The sequence below is a fragment of the Corticium candelabrum genome, chromosome 10, assembly GCF_963422355.1.
Source record: "Corticium candelabrum chromosome 10, ooCorCand1.1, whole genome shotgun sequence".
In the NCBI taxonomy this organism is placed as follows: Eukaryota; Metazoa; Porifera; class Homoscleromorpha; order Homosclerophorida; family Plakinidae; genus Corticium; species Corticium candelabrum.
In genome coordinates, this window is record NC_085094.1 from 5776884 (window position 1) to 5797131 (window position 20248).

General features: G+C 40.5%; 1 protein-coding gene across 1 annotated transcript; it reads left to right on the forward strand.

Moving 5' to 3' along the window:
• Positions 1-2467: 2467 nt before the first annotated feature.
• On the forward strand, positions 2468-19806 carry LOC134185327 (low-density lipoprotein receptor-related protein 4-like). The gene is made up of 37 exons (XM_062653109.1): positions 2468-2592; positions 2654-2776; positions 4338-4454; positions 4514-4624; positions 5830-5964; positions 6038-6157; positions 6948-7079; positions 7140-7247; positions 7508-7636; positions 7699-7824; positions 8212-9346; positions 9410-9450; positions 9573-9771; positions 10461-10570; positions 10636-10732; positions 10790-10844; positions 11782-11835; positions 11901-11930; positions 11995-12010; positions 13196-13267; positions 13340-13462; positions 14991-15107; positions 15173-15292; positions 15483-15617; positions 15675-15794; positions 16099-16233; positions 16300-16407; positions 16578-16706; positions 16769-16894; positions 17084-18230; positions 18349-18389; positions 18480-18681; positions 18735-18829; positions 18884-19004; positions 19060-19114; positions 19324-19374; positions 19443-19806. Exons 1-37 carry the CDS (start codon positions 2529-2531, stop codon positions 19470-19472), a joined length of 5829 nt encoding a protein of 1942 aa, XP_062509093.1. The 5' UTR covers positions 2468-2528; the 3' UTR covers positions 19473-19806.
• Positions 19807-20248: the final 442 nt, after the last annotated feature.

Below are 20248 nucleotides of genomic sequence, written 5' to 3' on the forward strand. Positions count from 1 at the left end.
AATGGTTACTTTACATCCTTAGGTGTGGCCGGATACCCATTCCAAAGGATCCATGTGGATTTCGCAGGACCATTCTTAGAGAAGAATTTTTTCCTTATTGTGGACACTTATTCGAAATGGATGGAGGTCATACCGATGTCTAGAACCACCATTGAGGCTACGATTCAAGCACTTAGAGATCTTTTTGCTAGATATGGAATCCCCAAAATCTTAGTGTCTGACAACGGACCACAATTTACATCAGTTGAATTTAAGGAATTCTTAATAAGGATGGGGTGAAGCATCTGAAGTCGGCACCCGATCACCCAAAGTCAAATGGTGCGGTGGAGAGGTGTGTCCAAACATTTAAAAGCACAATGAAGGCCATGAGCAAAGAACCAGGAAAGGTCGAGGAGAAACTAGCAACCTTTCTATTCAGTATACGAACACGCCCCACTCTACAACTGGAGCACCACCAACCGCTGAGGAGAGTACGTGCAAGATTGAGCATGTTACAACCCACTTTAGCCAGCAACATAAAAAGAAAACAACCTAGGCAGCAAGAACAAGCCCAAAGCAACAGAGATTTTGGCATTGGAGAGAAAGTTTGGGTAAGGGATTATAATCGAGGAACAGATAAATGGGTAGATGGAACTGTTATCGAAAAACCGGGAGCTGTTGATTACCACATCCAAAGCAAAGAGGGAGTTGTACACAGACATGCTGATCAACTGAAAAGAGATGATAGAGACCTACAACCACTGGTCCAGATATTTCAGTGGACCGCTTAGGAAAAGACCAACCCTCACCTATCGAATCAGAAGATCGAGAGGATCCAACTCGCCAAGCGGAGGTCGATGACAAGGAGAAATCCAGCTGGAAATAGACGTCCTCCAGAACGTTTAAATTTGTAGACAATGTTACACAGGGAGTATAGTAAACAGTAAGGAAGGGAAGATGTGGTGTATTGAGACTAATTATTAGTAGGAGTCATTAGTATGGATTGAGTTACTAAAGACTTGTATTGGTTAGAGATTAGAAGAGCTGTACGAGGCTAGTAGTGTCTAGTCTGTCTGTGCGTATCGAGTTTATTGTAAGGAAATATAATACCAGTGCTGAACCCCGTGCACATACGTAACACTGTACATGATATTTAATGGCTGCGTCTGGACAGCGTGCATTTTTCAGTAATCATGCAATTCTCATTGTAGCAGTCTGATATCATATTTGCTGGTGCACTAGAAAGCAGTCTGAACGTTTAGGAAAATATTCTTTGCTGTAGTATTTTCTCTAGCTAGCTACATGAGATAGACATTCCTGTGACTGTTAGCAGCATTAGCTGCGGTCAGATCACGCCGATTTATAACCTATCTAGTGATAAACTTAGAAAGTTGTAACCTTAGTACAGTTACGTTTCTAACGTGTTTCTATTTCAGTGTTAGTTCAAATCTACTAGTTGGTAGTAGCTAGCACATGACTAATCTAGATCTAGTTTTAGTCTCGCGTTCGGAGTTCCGCCAGTCTGCAGTCTGCGTTTTAATTTACAGCCACCGCGTACAGACCACAAACTGCTAATCAAGAATCAAGTAACGCCTCACATTTGTCGAGCTTCCAATAGACCGCTTTTCGCTTTTCAAGTCTATCTTTAGTTAATTAGGGAACTAATTTTTTTAGAAACTACGACTATTAGTAGCTACAGTGCTGTAACTCGTGGATACTTGTTGGTTACAGTAAGTAACTGTTGCATATCTGCGTACGTGCATGTAGTAGACTCGTATCTAGCTAGGAATGTGTTTCTTTGTCTGGCCACAGTCACGCCACCTTTTTAGATGCATGTGGCTGCGCATGCTTGCCTAGAAGAATGGAAAATTAAATACGGTACAATGAGTGTACAGCGTCGTCGTCACCATTTACTATGTCAAATGGCCGCTTCTATAGCTATAGGTCGTCGTTCTAGATCTATTGCGTGCAGTGAGCTTCAAGAGCCACGATACGGACAACGCCTACAGTACTGCACGCCTAGTATGCAAATGTTTCAAAACAGTTGCTGGGCGAGAGAGACGAAAAACAGACAGAACAAAGAAATCTAATCGAGACAGAACAAAGATAGTGTAATCGAGACATCGACGTCGTCGAGAATGATGGGTAAATGGGTGGGGTGAACTGGCGTGTTGTAGGAGATAGCAGCACTAGCTGTCGGCTTGACGGCACTGATTAGACAGCTGCTACAATTTGGTAGCTACTCGTCTCCAAGCTGCCCGTTGTAGTTCATAGAATAGTCCAATATTGTACGAAATTAGAACAGATCGGATGTTAGGAACGCAAGGACCCTTGCCAAGAATGCTACGGATATGGGCGGTTTCTCTGGGTACACGTACAATGCACTTGTACTACCGTCATGCCAAACGAGTGCCACAAATTTGCATTGCCGGAAATCTATATGATAATGATAGCTAACCAATCACAGTTTCGTCAGGGTACTACAAAACCTCCACGTCTAGCCAATCGTTCCTTTTATCGTGCCTGCACGTGGTAGTGACGGGACAACTATGCCTGCCAATTTGCAGCTCCTTTTCGTCGCAGCTATCGCTCTGAGCGCCAACATCTTTGGCAGTAAGTGTTGTGGAATGCCATTCGGTGCGCATTCCGACACCACTGTTGTTTTGTATCGCAGCTGTGTTAGCTTCATGTCAGTCTGGCTACTTCGAGTGCAGAGATGGAAAATGCATATTCGACGAATGGAAATGCGACCATCACATCGACTGCGACGACCAGTCGGACGAAGACCAGTGTCCGAGTAAGCATCGGCTCGTGCAGACGCAACGTGCAGCATGCCCTGGCACGATGCCATTGCGCGCCGCATTTGTAGCCTGAAGCGCGCTGTTGTGCGGGTTGTTGTCGCGGAAGTCGCTCGACGCGATGCCCAGGCACCACATGGCAAATAGTTTGCCTTGGCTGGTAGCCAAAGGTGTAGGCGCCAACGCCTGTAAATAGCTCAGACGCGTGCCGCAGTCAAGTCAGACGGATGCTTTCACATTAAACATTGCATGCATTTGTTTGTATGTTTATGCATTATAGACATGTATGTGTAAAGTGGCGTACTGCTGCTGTGTAGAGCTGTGTGTGTGTATGCAGTACATGAGAATTGATGCACTGAATGTGTGGGGGTGCGGGACGTTTTAGTGTGCTTGTGGTTACTGTCCTGAATGTTTCATTGCCAAACCACGCCTCGGAACTGGATGTGGGACGTTTGGGGCTGTGGGAGGGTGTGACGATAACGGTTGCGTTTTTGATTTCACGCACATGACCTCAGTAAGTTGCGCATTTTTTTTCGTTTCTATGAATTATCTGTGTGCATTTTGTTTCTATCCACTATCTTTAGAGTATTCCCGAGCCTATTGAGCAGGGTAGCTCACTTTCTTGCAAATTAAAGGTGCCCTCTCACAATTCACCACACACGCGCAGGCACACCTACCCAAACTTGAAAACGAGCCAATTTGTGTCATAATGAAGCAGAACAAGGGAACATCTTAGGGTGCACCACGTTCTATGACATAGTCTTTATTCCTAGTGTAAAAAGAAATGCGAATCACGTTCTTGTCCACCACAGCAGTTTTGCTCCTCCTACTTGAAACGACAAGTATGTTAGATTTTTATCCACACATTTACCATCTTGAGATAGCTTCTTGTTGAACGACAAAAAGCGCTTTCTTGATTGTTTTATAGTTGCAAGTGACCTGGAAATGAGTTGAGCACAGAGCATCACTTGATGGCATCTGAACTTGGTGTTTTTTACAGTTTAAGTTGACTCTCTGCTGTATGTATTATGTTTAAATTTCTATCAGTTAGTTAATATTATTAAAGTTGTTTGTGTAGAATAGTTGCAAATGTAGCAACTCACCCCAGATTGTTACTCATGAGGTCTAACCTTATCATGGGTAGTGTGTGGGTGACGCTGTGGTTTTATTGTAGTGTCAATGCTAAATTATTAGGCTGTGAGACCTAAGTCACTGGAGGTGATGCTGGCTGTTGAGGCTGTTCACCTTATTTACATTGACGTCAAGATGTTGAGGTTAATCATGAAATGGTGCCATGGACTCTGTAAAAGGGAGGAGCATTTCTTTGTTAGCTTGGATTTGCTTAGATCCGGCTCTTTATGTGTATGTGTACAGTACACATGAAACATTACTTTGCTACATTAATTAAGAGTGTTGCTCTTAAACTTGTTGTCCCTTTTTTGTATTTTATGTATGTATGTATGCATACATATGTATTATTTGTACTACTGTATAATGTTGCTGGTAAAGTGCTCTTGGTATGTATTGGTGATGTATGAGAATCGTGTCTTTCATTTATAGCACAAGCTACTTGTAGCACAAACGACTATGCTTGTCAAGATGGCACGTGTATATCTTTATCTTGGCGATGTGATGGCGAGTACGACTGCCTCGATAACTCAGATGAAATGAACTGCAGTAAGTCGAAAGTCTGGAGACTTCGGTGTCTGCTATTGAAGGTGTTTTTGTATTTGTAGCGTGCACTGACAGCCAGTTTAAGTGTCCGAATGGTCTCTGTATTTCTAAGAATTGGCTATGTGATGGTGATGATGACTGTTCTGACAATTCAGATGAAAAGTGTACTGTGGGTGAGTCCGAGTTGTGTTCAAATAGTCAATTTACATGTTGTATAACTCCAACACAAAGGCTTTCAGAACATAACACACACAAGTCGCTAATCCAAAAGATTTCAGTCATTCAGTTACCGGTACCCTCATCTATCAGTCTTTTATATCATGCAATATATTAATATACACTTACACTGCAAAAAGGCACTCAGAGGCACAACTGCTAAGTCAATTTTAGTAGCAGTAGATAATGATACCAGAAATTTTTTAAGCAGCGCCCAGGGCAGCAACATGGTAAATGGGATTTTATGGAAGAGTATCTGTTCTCAATAAGCGCCTGGGCGGTTTGTAGGAAACTCTGGAAATTGGCAAATTGACTTGAGTGCCACAAAGTAGGAAAGTGTGAGGCCTACTTGCAACATTCTGCCTAGATACATAGTCTTTATAGACTTACGAGTGCGACCAGATCAGCTGTCTCTTTATAGGTTCCTTCTATAATCCACAGTGTAAGACCGCTGTCTGGTTGCCAAACCTATACTGTACGTGCACTGTAGTATAGTAACACACGTTACTAATAGAGCCTCGGAATATCGACCAACTTTGGGTGGCGACATCGAATTGTGCACCACAGTCTTGATTCTCATTAGCAGCCCGTGGGTGAATGAATATGCTGATATCATCTTATCAATCTGATGACATTATGTTTTCAAAGTTATCTTAGTTAGTAAAGCAGAGATGGGAAGTTTAGTTTCTGACAGTTGATGTATTAAATACAACTAGCTGGGACATGGAATTTCACGCGTATTAAATAGAGAATAATGCAACTTCTGTGACCGATCGATCGATGACAGTCGCGTTGGCGCATTATTACTGGTCTAACAGTGACTGGAATAAGATTTCAAGCAACAATATTATATAACTAAGAATGGACTGTCTATACTGGAAATGCACATAGCTATGTCTATGATGAGAGTGCTAGGCTCCGACTACCTGCTCATGTAGTTTCTGAGTGATAAGTTGCGTGACATTAGATGTTGGCATGAATACATTTGCAGGACAGTTTGCTGCAGTTTTACTAGGTTTTTTTGATTTTATAAATTATTTCAGTAATTTTTTAACTTGCAGACAGTACGTGCATGTGCAAGTTCTTTATGTCAAGGCAGTGATAGACGTTATGTTAGCTCTTGTATGAAAAGCTTGGAGATGATGAAAATATGATGTTTTAGCACCTCCCACCCAATCTCACAAATGCCAGGCACATGAATTTCGATGTGACAATGGACAGTGTATACCTACTGACTGGTTGTGTGACACACATGATGATTGTGGAGATAGTTCTGATGAGAGATCTGACTATTGTCGTGAGTACCATTATCATTCAGTTTATGTTGGGAGTGCATTTGATGTACTAGTGTAACATGCTTTATGTGGCAGCTATGCGTACTTGCTCGGCAAACCAGTTTACATGCGTCAGTGGGCAGTGTGTATTTGATACTTGGAAATGTGATGACGAACAGGACTGTGAAGATAACAGTGATGAGAGTGGCTGTCCAGGTAAGTCAATGTGGGTGTCAGTGTTCTTGCCAGGATATTTCAACAGGAAATGCTGATTACGTTATGAGGTTATTTACAAATGATGACTTTCTTACAAATGATGACTTTCTAACGTTTTAACTTTATTAATGGCTTTGAGCTTGATTTCCAGGTACTAAACACTGCCATCATGCCTACCCTACTACCATCTATTAGCTCTGAAACATCACTCTAACAACCTGTAGCTTTTACATGCATCCATCTTACACGTTTATATACCTAGAGAGGCCTAACTAGATGAAGATTATTTGTGGACATTGGGTGAGTGCCAAAGTATTTAGATGGTTTTCTTGGATGGTCATTCACCTGTGATACCACACAGGTGTCTAGGGTGGGAGCCAAGACCAGCAATTTATAGCCACATGAGCAGCTACAGCCATACCGGACCTGCAGGGTGCTAAGCTAGACAACAGTTTCTACAGAGTTGTTTTAATATGTGCTACTGTAGTACAGTTACCACTGCTCTACTCTGCTTTCAATTTCTCTGCAGCCTGGCCTGCCAACTTGCTTTCTCTGTGTGTGTGTGTGTGTGTGTGTGTGTGTGTGTGTGTGTGTGTGTGTGTGTGTGTGTGTGTGTGTGTGTGTGTGTCAGGCAAAATGCCAGCATTGTTGGTCCTCACATGAATAATTTTTGTAGCGTTGTGCACCATTACCTTTTCAATAGTTTTTAACTTTATTTTTGTGTTGGTTCCTTGTTTCTGTTTGGTGTGCTTAGTAGTACATGGTGTAACATTTATAGTATTTTGTTTAGATCCCGTTTCTACACCATCGCCACGATGCCCTGGCCAATTTGACTGTGCTGATCACAAACTGTGTATAACATTGAAGTGGAGATGTGATGCTGAACCGGATTGTTACGACTCTTCTGATGAATTTCATTGTAGTGAGTTAGTAGTTCTCTTTACAATGTTTAGATCACTCACAAGGTTGCCTTTTGATTTAGCTACCTGTGGTGATGGCTATTTGTGTTCTGACAAGAAATGTATTGGTACATACCAGAAGTGTGATGGCATTATGGATTGCACTGGAGGAGACGATGAACAGGGCTGTGGTAAGTCATATTTTGATGTGTTGCAATGTACATGTGTTTGAATTTGTGAGGCACAAGTTAATTTTGAGCCAACAGATGGACTTATTCCACTGTCGTATTGGCAACATTTGTCCTTTGAAGTTCCTATACTGAATGCTTACTAAATATGTTGTTTCCACTAGACATTACTTTGTTAATTAATTAATATACAAATTATTTGGTGTTTATTCTGTAGTTGGTGGTTGAGTTAGTGGTATGTATTTATTTTTTTGTTTTGACAGCGACACTTGCACCTACACAACTTGTATGCAAGAGTTCGGAGGTGAAATGTGATAACAAGTGTATTGCTAAGAGTAAACAGTGTGATGGTATGCCAGACTGTAATGATAACAGTGATGAAGCTGGTTGTGGTGAGACAAATTTTGTGATTTGACTTTTTGCTATGTTTGCTTAGTCGTTACGGCTTTTTTAGTGAACCAGTGCACTGAAGGTTCTCATAATTGCTCTCGATATGAAACTTGCATTAACGAAGGAAGTGGATTTAGGTGTGACTGCAGATTGGGATTTACGCGAGATAATGTAACAAAGTTGTGCAGAGGTATGTAAGCACTTGTACTATAAAGTTGCATGTGATTGTTAGCAAATTTGGCAGCAACTTACTGTTTGCATATGACATCAATTTGCTGTATGAGTGCAAGCTTGGAAGTTGTTCAAGTGAATGACTCTCACTTGCTGAAGAAGTAGAACAAAATTCGTCTTTATTAGATAGCTACTTGATTGTGATCGGTAATACTTATGTAATAGAAATTGGCAACACTGTAGACTGGTGAATAACAAAGCGACATGTGGAATTATGTGTCTGTGTTGTGTGATGTTTTGCATATGTTGGTATTTCTAGAGACATAAGTGAATCAGCTTGCAGACCGATGCATAGACATGGCAGTGAAAGGAGTAGAATCTAAGATGTCTGTTTCTTGTTTGTTAGATGTTAATCAGTGTAAGATATCTGGTGTGTGCGACCATATCTGTACTGACACGGAGACGGGCTTCAAGTGTCACTGCTACCCTGACTTTGAACTTGATGGCATATCGGCATGCAAACTAACTGGGTCTGATCCTTATCTTGTCTACATATACAATGGTGTTATTCACAGCATGAGCTTTACAGCAGAAAACAGAAAGGTTCTTGTGTCTTCATTGCAAAGTCCTCTGGCATTGGATTACAATTATGCTGAACAGAAACTCTACTATTCTGATAATTTCTTGCATAAGATTTTTGTTGCAAATTTGGATGGCAGTGGGACACCAACAGTTTTGGTGGAAGGTGACGGCATGGATTCACCTGATGGACTAGCTTATGACTGGATCAATCGCGTTTTGTATTGGACTGATGGACACAAAGAAACAGTCGAAGCTTACAATTTCAGGACAAGACAACGATGGGTTCTCTTCAATACAAGTTTGGATGAACCAAGGGCAATTATTGTTGATCCATTAGATGGGGTTGGGTATATTTATTTTACTGATTGGGGTTCTTCTGCTAAGATAGAGAAGGCAACAGTCGATGGTGATGATCGAACTGCTCTTGTCACTGAAACTGTGGGTTGGCCAAATGGCCTGACTCTAGACATATATCGACGTCATCTCTATTGGATTGATGCTAAGCTCAAGCATATAACGCGAATGAATACAGACGGTAGCAATACTGTTACTATAAGATTGTTGTCAACATTTCATCCTTACTCGTTGACTTCGTTTGACCAAGAACTTTTTTGGTCGGATTGGGACCAACATGGCATTATGAAGAAAGGAATTCATGATCATTCTCCTAGTTTTGTGAGAAACAATCTGTTGACAAGTTCTCCTCGTGGTGTTAAAGTTGTTCATCCTCATCGACAACCCACCCTGGCAGATCTCTCACCATGCAAGGTTGATAACGGAGGGTGCAGTCACACGTGTACGGAGAAGAATTTTCAGGCTGAGTGTAGCTGTCCAGAAGGGTTTCTGCGGTCTCCAGATAAGAAAGCTTGTCTCACGTCTGGTGCTACAGCATGTCCCAATGATTATGATTACTGTTACAATGGTGGAACTTGTATTCCTGGCAAACCTTTGTCATGCATGTAAGTTGCTTATATTATCTTGTTCAGTGCCATACACAGTATCTAATACTTCGTAATTTTTAGGTGTAATGAGCAATATAATGGACCTCGCTGTGGGAATCCAGGTATGTATGTCACTCGATTCATAATAGTTAAGACTTCTAATTTTGTTTGAGAGCATGTCTCATGCCGCTAAAATGTTGTATTTTTCTTTCATGATTTACTGTCAATTGTTTGTGCCTCGTAGTTTCTCTACCTTGTGAAATCAACAACGGCGGCTGTGAACAATTTTGTGATAATGGACATTCTAATGTTGCTATCTGCAGCTGTCGTAATGGCTACAACCTTTTGTCTGATTTGAAAACCTGTTTACTGTCAACCATTCAATGCCCTGAGTACTGTCTCCATGGACAGTGCTCTCAGGGTGTCTTAGGACCTAAGTGCAGGTATGAGTGTGTGTGTGCATGTTTTAGCTACTTGCCATATTTGTGGTACTTAGCTGTGATCTCAGTTAGTTAATTAAGGTATACTTGAATTTTAGCAAATCCAAAAGTGAAATTTTCAAGGCTTTACAAGGAGTTCGATGATTTTTGGAAAATTAATTAATTAACGAGACTGTTGTGGTCTTACAGATGTAATGATTAGTGCAGTGTGAGGCAAGACAACATTATAGACATGAATGTTATTTTTCTCAGTACGTGTCACGGTAACTATAATAAATATTAAAATCTCTTTTTCTTGGTCATCTTGAGTCTGCAGCAGTCTTGTCAAAATGTCTGCATAGTTGCAGTTTTTTTGCATTAGAATTAGACAGCATGCCTGTAATGTCTCTATTGATACCTTGTACTTATTCTAAAGTGTCACTGGCATTTTCCTTTCGAATACATTAGGAAAACCTCGACTGTGGGCAAAACCAGTCCAAAATGTGCATTTCATTAATTTTGGAATTTGTAAAGATTAGGAAGTAGGTTAAAAGGGTTAGGGTGCAATGTTTCCATTCAGTGTCTGATGACAATACGTTATTGTCTTGATGGAAACTGCACTGCACGTGTGACTTTGTCGTGAACTACAGTGCATGTACATGATGTGTGTACGTATGTGTTATTATTATGTAGCTTGATGTAATTGTGTTTAGATGTAATGTCAGTTACATTGGCTTAAGATGTGATGTTCTCAAACCACGAACACCCAGTCCCACCAGTTCTGTGCCCTCTTTGATAACTGGTGGTGTTAGCACTGGCAGTGGTAATGGTGCATTAATTAGTGGGTGCTCATATTTGTGCTAATCGGGCACTGGTTAACTGTTGTAGATGGCAAGATAGTGGGTATTGCTGTTGGTGCTGTAGTCGGTGTGGTGGTGATTGTAGCTATCATTGTCATCTTGCTGCTTCTAAAGAGAAGAAAGTCGTATGTTCATGGTTATTACGTTTCATGAAATACCATTCTTATTTTGTGGTGTCGTAGATACAAGGAAGAGGTGCACTTTGACAATCCGGTGTACACTAATAACGCCGAAGAGGTGAGACCATTGCTTTCTAATACAGAATACAGAAAGGACAACTGTGAGTACAGAAGAACCTCGCTAATCCGTACAGCCCCGTTTGGATTATGAAAAAATGCCAAACATGTAGCCTTGGAGGTCCAGACTTTGCCTGCTGCAATGACTACATGTACTTCTAAATACCATGACAGTCAGGATTTAAAATAGTTAGATACACGCATTTGCTGAAACTAGATAACCACAACTCGATCAGGCTGCCCAATAGGATCTGGGTATGCAAGGCAGGGTGCCAAAGCTAATTTGGATTAGCGAGGATTTGGATTAGCGAGAAGTTCTACTGTAGTAGAGTTGATGAATTATTAATTACTAGTGAATTCAGTGATTTATTTGTATGTCGTAGTCTTTCCAGGTTTAGTACCCTCACCTGAGACTAAACCAGTTAGCACACTTTACTCTATACTGAGGCAAGCAAACGATTTCAATGCTCATGTTAGCACTACTGGCATGTGTGTTTTTGGTCTTTTGACCTAACACCTACTGTGACAGCAAAATTGTGTGACGTCAAAATTGTGATGTAAATACAGAATGTGTTGCACACTGTCAAAAGTAAACACAACAATGATTTAGACCATTGGTATGAAAATACCATGGGCAGGAAAGTCTCATTTGTTTGATGTATGGTAGTCATGGCTTCTAATTTCTAGTTGACAAAACAACTAAATTATCAGTAGTATTATCTGGATCTGTTTATAATTTAGTAAGGCAAGTGTACATGTCGCATCATACTGAGATAGGCTTATTGAAAAGGCTGCAAACAAATGTTTAATTTGAAAAAGTACCAATGATTACAGCCGGTTTACACAAGTTGTGTTCATACTTTTGTTTACATGTAATGTTTTGGTTGGTAAAAACGTTTGACTACATTAAAGTACTAGATAGTTGTGGTTTTTATTAGGTAACGTTTTCCAAATGTGATGTGACAAAGGGCAAGAACTCGGCATATGCAGCTGTACGTATTGTATATTGTGATGTACTTTGTATGAGCTCAAGTTTTTACCTTGTAATTTCTATTAGGATGAAAAGTCTCAAAAGGTGACTGCAGCTGTACGTATATTATCAAATGTTGTGTTGTTGGTGTGGAAGATTTCTAACTCGTTCTCTCTTGCAGGAAGAAAAAAAGCCTTGTGGGACTGCCATATAATGTATCAGTGTATAGGTGTATTGTATCCGCTATATTGTTCAGGATATATAGAGATGTACACATATGTGTGTGTAGATACTGTGTAATAAACTCAGTTGATCATTAATTGCCCTGCCCAAATTTGAATCGCGGATAATTGCCTTAGTATTTGGTGGGAAGGTAACCAACAGGCCAGGTCAGCTGTCTGACACTCTAGAATAAGTCTGTAATAGACTTGCACTAACAAACAACATTCATCTCGACTATGTAGACTGAAGCTTCGCTTCCGCATGCAGCTGAGCCTATGAAAGCCAAGATAGAATTGTCGAAGTATTAGTGCACTCAGTAACTCTATAGACGCCATTTGATTCTAAGGGGTATCACGTACGGGACGTTACCGTCGTTAGAATAGTTAGCCCTAGTTGTATGTCACTGTTGCTGACATAACCAGACCAAAACTAAGTAGATAATCCAAGCATAGCACCACATTGGACCAGTGTGTTATTTGTGTCTACGCCAAGAACAAAATGGCAGCAGAACAAGAAACAGGACGTGATGACCTAAATCATTGTCTTCCTTCCAAGGCATGATAATTGCATCTACTCTAGAATGTACTAATTGCGCTCTTGTTTCTGAAGCTGTCTTTACTTTTACTTCTGCAGAGGTGAAGTATAGTGTAGTATACCTAAAATAGACTCGAACAGCTAGAGTACGTGTACCGTGTAAACGCGCAAAAAGCAAAGTCTAGCCCGGATAAACTTGATTACATGCCAGTTACATTATGAGGGCTACGTTTAGCGGCAGCGTGCGGTTTTCCGCAGAGATAAAACACTAGACTATATTCTCAGCAGCAAGCCGCTTACATTTGAGTTTACACTATGGTCTCGATTAGCCAGCCCCTCCCCTTTCGACTTCCGGACGGTGGGGAAGTCCCATTGTTATTCTCGCCGTCCACAATTCGAATAGGGAACGGGGCTTTAGATTTGGGGAGCTTTCCGCGCGGCATCTCTTCACAATGTTTCCATTTCTGATGAGCGGCGTGCCGCTCAGCTAAACGGCAATGTGAACCTGTCACACGCAATACTGCTTTGTGATTGGACTATACCGTACGAGGCGCGTGACAGTGTTGTGACTAAAATTTTAATTAGCGCTAGATGCCTTGCATACGTAAGTTGTAAAAGTATTTGAGACATGGCAAGAGCAGTTACTGCTGGTAATCTGCGGTCTTTTACCGTTCTGACTATTGCTAATGTTGTAGCAAGTAAGTTACGTTTTCTAACGAGTTTTCGGTAATAAATTCTATTAGACATTTGTATACATGTGTTTCTTGCAGACGTGTTCGGTTCCTGTCCAACAGGATACTTTCAATGTGACGGTGGAAGCTGCATATTCTCGGAGTGGCGCTGTGATTTTCACCTGGACTGTAGCGATAATTCAGACGAAAAAAATTGTCCAAGTAAGACTAATTTATTTTGCACTTGTCGGTGACATTTTCTGGACATAGCAAACGAAAAATTTTAATGATGTGCATGTAGCTAAGGACGAGCTAGGAGCCTAGACGAGGTCTAGTAGAGTCTCTAGGCAGGTCAACATGAAACGTTGGCATCGTTCCAGGGACGCCTGGAAAGATGCCAGTCTAGCTAAAAGTTAAAAGGCGGTCATTAGGGCGTTGGCTCTAGATATTTTGGTGTTTGTACGTGGACTCGTGTAGACGGTAGTCCGACCGTTTGTATCTGATACCTAGACTCTCTAACTAGATAAGATTCTCTCAGGTTTTTAAATTGCCATGGGAGTGCCGCCCAAATCAGTTGGCACCAATCCCAATTAGAGGTAATTAATATAATGCACAAGATCAGCCAAAACAGCGTGTCTCTAGGATAACAGAAACATGAACATGCTGGCAACTCTAGAGTCAACTCTTGTTTATTTAGAAGGCTAGCACGCTCACTAATCGATTTGTCTCGTCACTATCGTCTTTTAGTTCCTGAATCCGCCGCCTACACTTTGCCACCTGCACGCTCTATAGATATCTTTTGTCAAAGAGCCAAAATTTAATGTGTACTGGTTTTTAATTTTTTTACTTTACTCCGACACCGTCACAGCAAACTAAGATAAAAGTCCATTATTATCAACAGTTTCTCTTCGGTCACTGGGCTACGTGCAGTTTCGCTAGATTTCTAGGCTCTCTAGGGTGGAGTTTACATAGAATACACTTTACCTCTAGCTAGAGCGCGGGAAGTTTCAAAGACTTACCATCTAGCTGTTCAAAACAACTCTAGCTTCCCGAACTAACACGTAGGCACTTCAAACGAGAGATTACTTGATGCGACATTCCTAAAATTACACTGGCAACTGGATCGCGATCCGATCGCGATAAATCCAATCCACATCGCGAGGCGGTTTCGATCGCCATCCGATCGCAATCGGTTGAATCCAATTAGAAATAGTGGGCGTTACCCTCACGTACGCTACGCGTGTAGTCGAAACATCTAGCACTCCTCACTCGTCTTTGTTCTTGCTCACCTTACGTCGCTGTATCAATGCTTTCCACAAGCAAAGAAGCCACACATACACATCGGTCGTCAGTCACGTGATATCGAACGTATAGTCTCGCGTAGCCAATCTCCTCCCCTTTTTGATATCCCAGCCGGTAGATATAAAAAAGGGGAGGGGTTTGGCTACGCGAGGCTAAGCGTTTTCAAAGTGCAGTGTGGACGCTCGCTATCCCGATCGGATCGCGATCCATCCATTCTGGTCTAGTGTGGACAGGGCTTAATCTTCTACATACGAGTAGCACTTTGATCACGTGACGATCTTCCACGACCAGAGCAGATTTGTGGCAATGTGCAGTGTAGTAAAGGTAAAACTGGAGAGGTTAACTGATACGGCGCTAGCTAGTAGTACAGGCACAAAGACAATTGATTCACTTGGCTAACTGTCTCTCTCAATGCAATATGTTCAATTGTCTTTCTCTCATTTTTTAGCACGTAAATCTTGTGCTAGTAATGATTTCACTTGCGATGATGGTTCTTGTATTCTTAAATCATGGCGATGTGATGGGGAATATGACTGCTCTGATTCATCAGATGAAAAAGGCTGCAGTAAGTCGATCGAATCTAAGATCTTGGCAAATGTGCCATGAGGTTTATTTAATGTTTGTGTGTAGACTGCACTATTGCCCAATGGAAGTGCCCAAATGGTCTTTGTATATCTAACAGGTGGAGATGTGACGGTGATAATGACTGTGGAGATATGTCAGATGAAAGAGGATGCTTGCCTACGCCACGTAAGTTAACTGTTGATTGTAATTAGATCAACACACACACACACACACACACACACACACACACACACACACACACACACACACACACACACACACACACACACGACATCGAAACACCAACTGCAGGCTAAGCGTGAAGCAAAAAATTTTTAGTAGTTCCAACTGCTTCAAGTTAATTGTGTTGTTTTAGCTGCTGCCACGGCCATTCCTCAGTGCAAGTCATATGAGTTTCTATGTAGCAACAATTTGTGCATTCCAAATGACTGGGTTTGCGATGGTCATGACGATTGTGCCGATAATTCTGATGAAGTAGACAGTATTTGTTGTAAGATGATTTCTAACACAATATTGTGTTTTATATTTAATTTCTGTTATGTGGCAGTGGTACGAACATGTGCATCAGATCAATTTTCTTGTAACAGTGGCCAATGCATTTACTTGACGTGGAAATGCGATGGTGACACAGACTGTGAGGATAAGAGTGATGAGGCAACATGCTTGAGTATGTTTTGCCTACAGCAGTATAGACCATTTCTTATTGTGGATGGAATGTATTATGTGTGTGAGTGGCTGTGTTGGACGTTCCTAATCCTAGGTTTACGTTAAGTAGTGATGGGTATAGGTAGATGGGCAATGTATGGGTGGATGGGTGATAATGCATGGGCAGAATTTGTATTGCTGGCTGAATGTAGGTGTTTGTTGTTTTTGGAGTTGGGTAATAGCAGTACTCATTCAATTTGTCACTCATTTTCTGTATATTAATGTTTGTTATTACTTGTTTTCATTTCTTGTTTTGATGTTTTCAGAGGCCTCTGTGACTCCTCCACCTTCACAGTGCCCTAATAAATTTGAGTGTTCTGACAAAAAGCTCTGCATATCGTTGAGTTGGAGATGTGACACAGAGCCAGATTGCTACGATTCATCTGATGAACTCAATTGTGGTGTGCTAGTCGTTGATTAATTTCTTTGAACTATTTCTCTTTTAAGAGTGATTTGTATTGCATCAGATAACTGTCCTGGTGGATTTTTATGCACTGATAAGCAATGTCTACTTTCTTCTAAGAAATGTGATGGGACGCCGGATTGCTCCGGGGGAGAAGATGAAGCTGGCTGTTGTAAGTAATTGTTTTGAGGGACATGTTTTAGTTTTGTACAGTTTTTGTTTTTATTGAAGGCATTTCTGTTTGCTGGACATGTTGTATTGTTGTTAAATATGCATGCAAATTAATGAAGAACTAATTTTTTGATGTTGAGAGCATTACTTATCTCTTTTTGTTGTTTATAGCCACAACTATTCCGACACAACATGTATGTACAGCTTCAGAAATAAAGTGTGATAGTCGATGTGTGGCTGAGAGTCAGTTATGTGATGGTACTGATGACTGTTCTGATGGTAGTGATGAAGCTGGCTGTAGTGAGATAAATCATATTAGTAATCTTTGAATGCTGTTGCATATGTCTTGTTTTGATTGCTAGGCAATGAATGTGAACAAGGCACTCATAATTGTTCTCGCAATGAAATCTGTGTTGATGACAGGAACGGCTTTCATTGTGATTGCAAATCAGGATATCAAAGAGATACCACAACAAAATTGTGTAGAAGTATGTAACAGAGTATTAATTTATTTGTGTTTAGAGAAATTTAGCTTTATAGATACCTTGCACAGCAGAGTGTTGTACAGTATGCATGGTACATGGTACTGCATGCTTTCTATTCTTGAGCAGCATACATTATTTATATGCTTGCTTTATGACTGGAGTTTCTTATACGTATTTTATATTTTCTGTTAGGTGTGAAGCAGTGTGCAACTATCACTGGTTTGTGTGATCACTTGTGCATTGATACAGCGACTGGCTTCAAATGTGATTGCTATCCACATTTTCAGCTTTTTGGCACTTCGTCTTGTAAGCTCAGTGGATTTGATCCATATCTGGTTTATGTCTATAATCGTGTAATCAACACAATGAGCTTTACATCGGAAAATAGAAAAATTATAGTGTCTTCTTTGCGGAGCCCTTTGGCACTGGATTACAATTATGCTGAGCAGAAACTCTACTTTTCTGATAATTTCTTGCATAAAATTTTTGTTACAAACTTGGATGGCAGTGGAACACCAACAGTTTTGGTGGAAGGTGATAGCATAGATTCACCTGATGGACTAGCTTATGACTGGATCAATCGGGTTTTGTATTGGACTGATGGGCATATGCAAACAGTTGAAGCTTATCATTTTAGGACAAGACGACGATGGGTTCTCTTCAATACAAGTTTGGATGAACCAAGGGCAATTATTGTCGATCCATTAGATGGGGTTGGGTATATTTATTTTACTGATTGGGGTTCTCCTGCTAAGATAGAAAAGGCAACAGTCAATGGTGATGCTCGAACTTCTCTTGTCACTGAAACTGTGGGTTGGCCGAATGGCTTGACTCTTGACATATATCGACGTCATATCTATTGGATTGATGCTAAGCTCAAACATATAAAGCGAGTAAATGTGGATGGCACTAATATTGTTACTATACAGTTGTCATCATCTTTTCATCCTTATGCTTTGACGTCTTTCGACAACAAACTGTTTTGGACCGATTGGGACAAAGAGGGAATTATGGAGGTGACCATGAGAAGAAGCGGTGTTTATCAAAGCCCTAATTTTGTGAGAAACAATTTAGATAGAGCTTCTCTTTCTATCAAATCTGTGCATTCTCATCGCCAACCAACTATGGCAGACTATGTACCATGCAAAGTTAATAACGGTGGTTGCAGCCACGTATGTAATGAGGTGAACTTTCAGGCCGAGTGTCACTGCCCAGAAGGACTGTCACTTTTTTCAGACAGAAAGACTTGTATTTCTCTAGACACTACAGAATGTCCCACTAGTTACAACTTTTGCTACAATAATGGAACGTGTGTGGCTGGTTCGTCATTGTCATGCAAGTAAGTCCTTATTGACTGACTGCATGTGTGGTGTGCCAATGGTGATTGTTGTCTTACATTGCATTGCTTTTTGAATGAGGTTATTGTTTATTATATGTTTTTTTGTTTAATTTTATAGATGTGATAGGCACTATAGTGGCCCTCGTTGCGAGAATTTAGGTTGGTCAAAAATCTTGCTTGATTTTGTGTCTCACCATACCTTGGTCTGTTTATCTGTGTTGCACTATTTCATGTGTCTCTGTTGTATAGTTTCTTCTCCTTGCGAAATTAACAATGGCGGTTGTGACCAGATCTGTGTAAATGGACGTCAGGGTCTAGTCATATGCAAATGTAGAGAAAATTACAATCTTCTTTCGGACTTCAAAACCTGTTTGTTATCTGACTTGTTTCAATGTCCTGACTACTGTGAACATGGAGTTTGTACAGAAGGTCCGAGGGAACCTCAGTGCAAGTATAAAGCCATTAGTGACTGTGATGCAAAACTTAATGCAATTGTATTATTAGATGTGATACCGGTTACGTTGGTGTACGATGCAATACTAAAATTCAGGCAGTTTCCACACCTGCTCAGCAATTGCCAACCGAAGGCAGCAGCAATGGTAGGTATTGCATTGAATCAATCATTGTGTGGCTTAGCTGCATTGCTGTTATAGAAAAACGAACAGGATCAACAGGAACAACAGGAACAATGGGTATTGCTGTTGGTGCTGCAATTGGAGTTGTAGTGATAGCAGCAGTAATCATCATTCTAATTGTAGTACGAAGGAGGAAACTGTACGTTAACAGGTTACATGATAACATAAGTCTTATGTTGATTTTGTTATTGTAGATTGAGGGGTCGAGCAAATTTTGATAATCCAATTTATACTAATAAAGCTAATGAGGTGAGATTGACTGTCAGGGAAAACCAGTGGTAGCTTTGTGAACAAACCAGTTGCTACAATGTAAGCTGTGGATAAGCTTTCATTGTTAGCAAATTCACAGCCATTGCTTATTATTAAAATAATGAGTAGATGTAGAGTGTGTAACTGCAGCTAGACAACTTTGCAGTGTTGAGTTATAGTGGTAGTAATGTTATGGGTACATGTCACAGGTAACGATGACCAAGAAACCTGTGGAAAAGGATGACACAGTTACTGCTGTTGTACGTATTGATGCACTGTGTAGTTTGTGTGAGTGGTTTTGTGCCTATAGCTAGGTTTTTTTCTATAGAGTGAGAAACCTTCAGGAACTTTCATTTGACTGCGTACATTGTGTAAACGATATACGTCAGTCTGTACTTGTGGTTTTGTTTCAACTGTACGTGTCACCTGCCAGCTAAGGTCTCTGTGACTCAATCTTTGTGACTCGATCTTTGTGACTCTCTGTGACTATTTTTGCTACGAACTGGACTCGGCCGCTTGACGCAGCTGTTACTATTATATGTATATGGTTTAGTGCTGTTTAGTGTTTGTAGATACATAATATGATATTACTATCACTTTTGTCTCTATATTATCAACACTCGATAGTTTTGAACAAAGCATTTTTTGTTCTTTATTTAAAATGTAATTTTCAATTGAAGTCTAGGCATTGTTTGTGGTTCTCTTTACTAGATTTTTGTGGAAGAATGGTCACTTTGTTTGCCTTAGTTAATTCATTGTCGATATCGTGTGAATTACAAAAGTATTAGTGTTGTGGAAAAATCAGTGTGTATGCACACTACGGAATAGGTTCACCGATTTGTTAGAATGAACAAGTGTGCCATGCTTTGAAAATGGTATCTAGGAGTACTGTACCTGCATGAGTATGTATGCGACTGTCATAGCATAGACTCGACTCTAATAGAATATATATAGCCTATAGTTATTTACAGTATATTGGTAAGATGGACTAAAATTTTAATATTTTAATATATAATTTTTTTGCATATTTAACATATTTTTAAATAACTAAAAAGTTACCATCAGTGACTTCTACAGACAGCCTCGACAAAAGCAACTTCAAAGCAGCCACAACCTAACAGATAGCTGTTCGTG

Coding starts and splice junctions, on each gene's coding strand:
- LOC134185327 (XM_062653109.1), top strand. CDS start 2,529: ATGCCTGCCAATTTGCAGCTCCTTTTCGTCGCAGCTATCGCTCTGAGC. Junction 9,451..9,572: donor ACCTCGCTGTGGGAATCCAG/GTATGTATGTCA, acceptor TGTGCCTCGTAG/TTTCTCTACCTTGTGAAATC. Junction 16,707..16,768: donor TAGTGATGAAGCTGGCTGTA/GTGAGATAAATC, acceptor TTTGATTGCTAG/GCAATGAATGTGAACAAGGC.